General features: G+C 53.8%; 2 protein-coding genes across 2 annotated transcripts in view; both read left to right on the top strand.

Annotated features, from left to right (window-relative positions):
• Positions 1 to 418: 418 nt before the first annotated feature.
• CUNH1orf158 (chromosome unknown C1orf158 homolog) lies at positions 419 to 5,647 on the top strand (the record flags this gene model as incomplete). The annotated part of the gene is made up of 3 exons (XM_029931628.1): positions 419 to 562; positions 4,129 to 4,306; positions 5,258 to 5,647. Coding segments are annotated over 3 exons (504 nt in total), but the record flags the coding sequence as incomplete, so codon positions are not given.
• Positions 5,648 to 8,715: 3,068 nt separating this feature from the next.
• Positions 8,716 to 9,053, top strand: part of LOC115285363 (PRAME family member 20-like) — a 1,446-nt gene continuing 1,108 nt past the window's right edge. Inside the window, exon 1 of the mRNA XM_029931629.1 lies at positions 8,716 to 8,721. Coding sequence (XP_029787489.1) covers positions 8,716 to 8,721 — 6 coding nt within the window. The remainder of the gene's footprint in view (positions 8,722 to 9,053) is intronic.

Raw genomic sequence — 9,053 nt, 5'->3', positions numbered from 1 at the left:
CGTATATGTAAACATGGTTGAAATGGTAAATTTTGTTATGTATAGTTTACCACAATTATTTTTAAGAAATGAACTGGGAAACATAAGGTAATGGGGGGGGAGTGGAACTGGGAAGAGTGAGGAAAACAAAGAAGAAGAGAGGAAGGAGGCAAGCAGGGTGGGGAGCAGGACGAGAGGGGACAAAGGGAGCAGGTGAGGAGCATGACAAGTGGTCAGGTGACCCAAGGAACAGCTTTCCTGAGGGAGGGTCCCAGATGGTGGGGTGCCAAGTGCCCTAGCACTTCCTTCCCAAGCTCTGGGAGGGAGGGGGCGAAACAAAGCCTGCAGTGTGCAGGCTGCTGCCCTGGGGTCCATGTTTGCTCTTCCTCTGCCCAGGGGCCGAGGGGCTGCCGCAGAAGCATGAGAAGGTGCATCACAGAAGTTACCCCGAGTACCTGGTCTTTTTCAGTTCACCAGAGCCCCTGAGGAAACACCGCAGTCCATTTACAGAAAGGAGTATGTGCCCTTCCTGGGCCACAGACCCGACCAGATCTCCAGGTGGTACAGCAAGAGGAGAGTGGAGGTAAGGGGGGCATGGGGGCCCTGCACCCAGGCCTGGGCTCCCCCCAGTGCTCAGGAGCACCACCTCCTTCTAGGTTTCCCTCTGGGGGACACAGGAGCAGTCCTCGTGGGCACCCTCCCCCACCCGGGGGTCACAGGCCAACTCTCAAGCAGCATTCCCCCTGCCCTTGTACCCCACCCTTTTCTGGATCATTTTCCCCCTTCCCCCGCACTTTCCCAACCGGAGGGAGGCAAAGGGTAAATATGGAATTAGGTGAACAAAGTGACATATCAGGTGAGGTCCTCCAAAACCTGCAGGCCACTGCATCCTCTGGGACATGGCCCCCACCATGATCCAACTAACCCTTAGCTGCCTAAGCTCAGGGTGGGGGCACAGAGTGAGGGGTGGACATTGTCAGAAGGGGAGCATTTCGGAGCTGGAAGGGATCCGAGAGATTGTTCAGCTCAGCCCCTTCCTTTCAGATAAAAAGGTGCCCTGGGTGCAGTCAATCAATGGTTTGTCCAAAGCTGGTAGCTGTTTAGTGAGGGCCCAAGCAGGCTGCTGTTCTGATCATCAAGCGAGAAGTATCCTCATATCCCTTTTCATTATCTGCTGGAGTTAACTCTTTGTCTTCTGCATTTTGGGGTCCATCTCAGTATAAACAGCACCAAACTTTCAGCTCTGTGCTGGCACTGCTGGGCTGTGTGGACATCCCTGGACCATCCTGGCATCTTTGGATGGCACTGACATTCCTGGAGCACACTGCCACCCACAGACCCCGATGACAGTCTGGAGCTGCTACTCTTTCCCATTAGTGTGCACTGGAGACACAAATGCATGTTAATGTAAGGAAGTTAAAATAAGAACCCATGATCTGGGGCTCCTGGTCCCCAGTCATGGTCCCCAGTCACCCATATATAGGAGGTTACTTGGCCTGGTTCTCAATACACATTAGGTGTCCTCTCTTAAAGGCTGTTAGACTTATTACAAACCCTGATGAGGAGATGAACACACACACACACACACACACACACACACACACACAATTTATTATTTTTTAATAATAGTTTATTGTCAAATTGGTTTCCATAGAACACCCAGTGCTTCTCCCCACAAGTGCCCCCCACCATGACCACCACCCCCTTCCCTCCCTTCCCCTCCCCCTTCAGTCCAGGGTTCGTTTTCGGTATTCAATAGTCTCTCATGATTTGTGTCCCTCACTCTCCCAGCTCTTTCCCCCTTCCCCTACACTGTCGGTGGGAATGTAAACTGGTGCAGCCGCTCTGGAAAACAGTGTGGAGGCTCCTCAAAAAACTATCGATAGAACTCCCCTATGACCCAGCAATAGCACTGCTAGGGATCTACCCAAGGGATACAGAAGGGCCGATGCACAGAGCACATGTACCCCAATGTTCACACAATCTGTTTAAAATTAAGAAGCCGCCTGCCCACATATACACAAAATAGAACCAAGCAATCAGATATTCGTTTCTAAGGACTCTGTTCAAATATCTGTGTGCCAGGGACCCTGGACACAGCCCTGCTTCCAAACAGCTGCTTCAGCCCATCAGCTGTTCCTTGGATTTCATCCGGCCCCTCCTCTTAGGATAGCCATCTCCCATCACCCCACTGCATATTTCTCCCTTCTTAGGCAAATGATGATCTGCCCTTCAAATCGACTCTGGATACATGGGGTTAGCATCCCCCAGAGAAGAACCCCGTCCTGCACTTTGCCATTAGACAGGTATATTCACCAACTTTCCTATGTTCTGTCTTCTATTTTATTTTATTTTATAAATTTTTAAAAGTTTATTTATTTTTTAGAGAGACCAAGTGGGGGAGGGGCAGAGAGGAAGAGAGAGAGAGAATCCCCAGCACACTCTGCATTGTCAGTGCAGAGCCTGATGCGGGGCTGGAACTCACAAACCGTGAGATCAGGACCTGAGCCAAACCCGAGTCAGGTGCTTAGCTGCCTGATCCACCCAGGCACCCCCTCTGCTTTTTCCTTTAGATGGTTTGACATCTTAGGGGCCTTTGCTGACCTTGGAGAGACCGCCCTCCCAGGGCTGGTTAATTCCTAGAAACAGTACACGACTTGCCTGTGAACAAGCCTTCAGGACACAGAGCAACCAACCCCAGAGCCCAAAACTCAACTGCCTCTCTTCGTCTAACACCTGTATGCCAAGCCAATATTCCTTTGCCCCAAAGCACTCCCAGACCAGGCGCCAACAACAGTGAGCACCCCTCTAGCCCAGAGCCTGCTGAAATCATTCACACTCTGTAATCCTCAACTCAGACGTGACTTTTCTACCTCACCCGTTCCTTCCTGCAGAAATTGGGAAACCGCAGGGACACCCTGTGCCGTGAGTTCTCTCTTCTTCTCCTTCTGTGACCCTGGGTGTTTCCCTATGTGGCCTCATGTGGTGTGACATGCCTTTCAGAATTGCTTCTTTCAAAGGCCATTGTCTCTCTGTCTGTCACATGACCATACATGATCCAAAGTAACCTCCTAGGTGTGTAATCCAGACATCAGGGCCGCACCCCAAACCAAGAGGAACTTTTCTTCCTTCCCTGCCATGATGCCTCCCCAGAGCTTCCCTCGGTTCATGGGAACCCCTCCAAGTTGCCTTCCCTGGCACTGGGAAGGTACTCTGGGCACCCAGTGACGCGGATCTTGGGAACCCTTGCTTAATGTCTATGCCTGCCCCCTCGTCTCCCTTTGGTACTGTGATCTCACGTATTTATGGAACCACTGCTTGAAATACTACATGCAGTCAGCATTTTCCAGACCATAGCAGGCAGACCTCCCTGTCTGGTCAAGACAAGAGGACAGGCGTGGGAATCCACATTATCCTCCCCTGTAAATCAGCCCAGCCCTCCGAGAGTCCCTTGCAGGGCCAGGAGGATTTTCTTAGGAAAATCACGGATGCAGGCAAACGTCCCAGAATAAGAAGCACACCGCTTTCTTGTCCTGGTAAATAACCTCCAGCTCACAAATCTCTCCCCAAGATTCCAGCTGAGGGAGCCATAAAGCCTTTGCAGGAGAAGCCAATTTATGGGACATGCTCTGACTCTTCCCATAGTGACCGATTGAAATACAAGGTGCATGTGTCAGGCACGGTAGTCAACGCCTTTCTCTTGCTGTGGAAATTGGCACTTGGATGGATGAGCCTCGAGATGAACCAAGGGTGGAATGTCAACTCCCAGGGCAGCCCTGAGATGGTTCTGACTCTTCCCATGCAGCTGGATGTCCTGACCTTCATTTTACTGTGTCCCCACCGCCCGTTCGAGAGATGAGTTGACCTGGCATGGGTTGGGGGACCTCACACGGAGGGCCATCATCTCCGGTGTTTCAGATAAGACATGTGGGCTCACACAGCAGCCGAGATGGAGCGTGTGTGTGAAGGTGAGCTGGCGCGGCAGCCAGACAACTGTGTCTCTTATTTGGTGGCCCCGAGGGCTCAGGCAGCAAAGCCTCTTGCTGCCAGCCCGTGGTGGCCTTGGTGGTAGCAGTCTCTGTCTCAGTCCACCGCCCCGTGGATGCCTTGCTCTGACCGGTGACACGCTCACTTTGTCTGTCCCCCCAGGGCCTCCCGTACACACACCTGATCACGCACCACCAGGAGCCCTCACACCGCCATCTGATTAGCACCTACGACGACCACTACAGCCGGCATAGTTACAACCCCGGCCTGCCCCCTCTTCGCACCTGGAGTGGACACAAGCTGCTGTGGCTTGCGGAGAAAGCAGACTTTCCCCTTCTTGGTATTTGTATAATTCAGGATGTCCCCCTGTGGTGGGCTGTGTGGGTCCACAGCTGCGTGGGGCTGAGGAGTGCCAGGTCTGGGCTGAAAGGCCCGCACGGAGGGCATCAGAATGACCTGAGACAGGGAGAATACGATCCCCCAACCCCCGGGGCTGCTGCCTGCACCCGCCCCTAGACACGAGGTGACGCTGGCTGAAGGAGGCCTCCCCTGCGCACCCCGGTAGCACGTTTACCTGAGCCCAGGTGACAGGAGCAGCCTTGCTGCACATTCCGCTCAGGCAACTGTGCTAAAGCGTGACTCCTCCTTCCCAGGGGCCCTGCCCTGCGGGAGCACCTGGGGACACAGGAGTGACAAACAGCGGAGAATCTCCTGCCCTTGGGGAGTGGCCTTCCAGTGGGTCTCAGATAAGACTCCATGCGTGCATAAGATAACTTAAGATCTAGTAAATAGGGTAACTTTGCACAGGGAGATGTGACCTGAAGAAAACTCCTGGGTAAGGAACAGAAAACGAGGTAGATATTTCTGACTTTCCTGTGGGCAGAATGTTGAGGGAGAGATAGCTGAGTTGAAAAGGAGGGAGCCATAAAGGAATTGGGAGGGAGAGCATGGCAGGGAAGGGAATAGCAAGTGAAAAAGCTCCAAAGCAGGAGCACGGGAAGACCACGTAATGGCTCAGAGGCCACAATGAGGAGCGTGGCTTGGGCCCTTCCAGCGGAAATAGGACTTTGAAGTGATTTTTGCCGGAGAGGACCTTGATCTGACTTACATTTCAGGCACCTTCTTTCCTCGCACCCTATGTTTGGCACTGCCACCCTTCGAGGCAAAGGACCCGGGTCAGATGGTGGGCTGCATGCCCTGCCAGCCTCTATCCGGGAACCCCTGGGGCCCCCGCCGACTGTCCCCTGGCCGGTCCACGCCCTGTTCACGCAGACCCCGGGTTCTCTTGCAGCTCCCCCTACGAACTATGGGCTCTACGAACAGCTGAAGCGGAGGTGGCTCACACCCAAGGCTGGCTCGTGGGAGAGCATTTACACCGAGTCCTACCCGAGACCACCGCTGTGCGCTCTGTCCCGGCGGCAGCATGCCATCCCCGTCCCTCCCCCTCGCCTGCACCCTGTCCCACACTTCTGAGAACGGCCCCGCCACGGGCTGTGCAGGCGGCACCGACCTGAGCCCCAAACTGGTGTTGGACCTGCCAGGCAGCCGGCGGCTGCAGACGCACCCAGACTGTTAAATCCGGCCCAGCTCAGGGGTCCTCAACCCAGACTCCCACTCATCCTCCATACCCTCAGGCTCCTTTCTTGGCCTTCCCATAATTAAAGCTCTTTGACCAGATGGAGTGTCATTCTGTGCAGAATTCTGCAGAATGTCAGACGTTCCTCCCCCTCCTTTCACATGATGGGAAACTGAGGCCCAGAGAGGTAACAAGACTCTGGCAGGTTTTCACCGCGTGGTGCATACCCTCCAGGAGCGTCTGGTCCACAGAGAAGGGGATCTGTCCATGAGACCTGCTGCAGATCTCCAGGGAGGAGTCAACTGCGGTTATGGGGAGGGCAGGCACCCTGTGGGAGCTGGCCATCAGCAGTGGGGGGTGGGGTGGGGGTGGGGGTCCAGGGTGCTGTCCTCTGCCCAAGGGCTCAGAGGAAGGGAAGACACAGCATCCCCCCTCCACTTCCAAGTTCTCAAATCTGTTACAGAGTTTGAGGATGGGGATTTTTTTTTTAAATGTTTATTTATTTTTGAAAGAGAGAATGTGAAACAGACCCCGGTCTCCCAGTTATCAGCGCAGAGATCAACATGGGGCTAGAACTCATGAACCGCAAGATTATGACCTGAGCCCAAGTTGGATGCTTACCTGACTGAGCTGTCCAGGTGTCCCAGAGGGTGAGGACTTTTTCAGTGAGTGTTTTAGAACTAGGATGGACCCCCTTACAGACGGATAGGGCGCTGTCCTGGCTCAGGGACTTGGTGCTGTTCCTGCCCCACATGGAGTCCCAAGAGGCATCTTCTGCCACCTGGTGTGGAGTCCAGCCTCTGGTGGAGAGTGGCGGGTCTTCTGTCCTCTCTGACTGACATGGTTGGACGGTTATAGTCACTTTCTCTGCATGGCCTTCCCTGCCTTACACCTCCACCTTGATTGTCTGCATTCAGTACTGTAGGTGCTGTGCTCTGCGTAGAGTTGGTGCTGAATCCTCTTTCGCTGGATGGACAAATGACCTGTTGTCTCTTTTGAGTCTCCTCTCTGGACCCACGCTGTACCCCAGTCACCATAACCCAGTCCTGTTCCACACTTTGAGTCCCCGTGTAGCCGCCTTCCCAAACCCCGTTCCCAGGGTGGACCTCCATCTAGACCCCAACCCATCTCGATGCTCCCAAAACCCCTTATTCTTTCCATATCTTGGCTTCTCACGCTTCTTTTTTTTTCTTAAATTATTTGTTTATTTTTGTTTATTTTTGAAAGCGAGAGTGAGAGATGGAGGGAGGGGCAGAGAGAGAAGGAGAGGGAGAATCCCAAGCAGGGTCCAAGTATCGAGTCCGACACAGGGCTGGAACTCATAAACTTTAAAATCGTGACCTGAGACGAAATCAAGAGTCAGGAGCTTAACCGACGGAGCCACCCAGGCCCCCCTCCCACATCTGACTCAGAGATAAGTGAGGCCGCTGAGAATCCTTCTGCCGGCATGAGAGAGAGAGACCTTTTCCTGGCCCTCCATCCTTCAGAACCCGGCCGTCTGTCCGTGGCGGTGTCTCAGTGCTGTTCAGAGGCTCCGCCAGTCCAGCTCACCTCTGCGACGACAAGCACTTGTTTTCCCTGCTTTGGAGGAAAAGGGATGCATGGAAGTGTTTTCAGTGATGCCTTTCTTTGCATTTTTGGCACCTGCTACTTATTCTAGCAAATAATCAAGAAAAAAAAGAAAGCCAGGAAAAGAAAAACGCGTTTATATTTATTCTCGGCCCAGAATTGAAGACCCAGGATCTGAGCCTATGTGAGCTGATCTCATTGCCTTGTCCACACCACCAACTGCTACGTGGCCCCAACAGGGATTATAAATGTCATTTCTGTTTTCAGATGAGGGAACAGACAATAGAGATTAACTGCCTGGTCTGAAGCTGTACAGGGAATGAGTCCCAGGCAGGCTGGTCACAGAGCAGCTTAGGCCTTGTGCATAGCTGGCTGTTCACAGAAATGCCAGCAGAAACCCTTGGGACCAGCTGGACGTGTTGCTCTGTGCCTCGCGTGGCTCAGGGGCACGTGTGAGTGGTTGGCTGTGATTCTGTACCACAAACAATGTGACTCAAACTGGAGGAAGAGGGGGTTGGGGCCGTCCCTCCTGGGACACCTGCAGGCTCCAGGCTTCTCTAGATCGACCTCCGCACACTTCAGAGCCATCACTTCTCCAAGAAGACGTCTGTCTGTTCAGTGACCTTGTCTTCCCTACGGAACTGGAACTTTCCTGGAGTCAGAGCCTGGCACTACACGTGAGGAGCTGAGTAATGTTTGTTGAATGAGTGATGGACCAGAAGAGGAACGGGGATAAAGGAGGAGCGCTTCCACGTGAGAGCTGAGGGCTGGCGCCCCGCCGGCCTTCCTCACCCCTCCAACAACCACTCATTCACTCCGTAAACATCCCTTGACACGTGGTGGAGCCGGACAGAGGCCCCCATCCGGCAGAGGAGAGAGATCTTCAACAAATACAGCACAGGACAGAGACAAGTTGGGGACAGGTGTATGGAACTCGGGACCTTGGGAACCAGGGGGTCATCAGGGTCTGTGGGGGCAGGGATGCTGAAGTGAAAGGGAGCCCTAAGAGCAATAATGGGGCCACGGAGACATGACCTATTAGAGAAACCTTCCCCGGGGAAGGGGCATTTAGGCCGAGGCCAGAACACTGAGGGGACCAGCCCCATGCAGGGGCAGGTGGGGAGGGAGGAGGGGTGGCCCAGGCTGCAGGAATAGCATGGGTGCGGCTCCTCGTTGGGAGGGAGCTTGGCAGGTTTGTTACGAGCCCAGAAAGATGGTGTGTGGGTTCGAGCCCCACGTCGGGCTCTGCACTGACAGCATAGAGCCTGGAGCCTGCTTCAATTTCTGTCTTCTTCTCTGTGCCTCCCAACTCTTGCTTTGTCTCTCATTGTCTCAATAATGAATAAACATAAAAAAAAAACCCAAACACCACAAACGTAGGGCTGAAAGCGTATTCTCCAACGGTTCTGGAGGTGAGAAGTCCGCAATGGGCTGGTCCAGAAGCTCTAGGGGTGTCTGGGCTCCCCCTCTCTCCTCACTCTCAGGACCCTTGTCATTGTTTCTGGCCCCGGGCGGTCCAGGATAACCTCTCCCCCATCTCCAATCCTCAGTCCCATCTGCAAAATCCTTCCTGAATATGAACTCACGTCTTCAGAGGCTCGGGGATGAGGGTGTGGACGTTGGTCGGGGGTTGGGAGGGCATTACTCATCTGGAGCCTGGATGAAAGCAGGTGTCCTCTGCGCTTCACATGCATTCCACCACTTAACCCCCAAGACATATCTAGTCCCTTCCAGGCAAGCGGGGGGGTGGGGGGGGAGGGGAACTAACCGAGCCCAAGGCCTATGGCTGCCTGCCTCGGTCAGCACTCCCTCGCCATCCACACGCACAGATTAAAGCGTGGCTGTAAACACGACAGGGGCTGAAGTCCTAGATCCGGATTAAGTGTTCGAAAACCAGACGAAAGCATTTGTATCCAGATTAATAAGTTGGGCTGGACAACCA

Source organism: Suricata suricatta, unplaced genomic scaffold (assembly GCF_006229205.1).
Source record: "Suricata suricatta isolate VVHF042 unplaced genomic scaffold, meerkat_22Aug2017_6uvM2_HiC HiC_scaffold_98, whole genome shotgun sequence".
Lineage (NCBI taxonomy): Eukaryota > Metazoa > Chordata > Mammalia > Carnivora > Herpestidae > Suricata > Suricata suricatta.
Note: the sequence above shows the minus strand (reverse complement) of the source record. Positions and strands in the feature narration are given on the sequence as shown.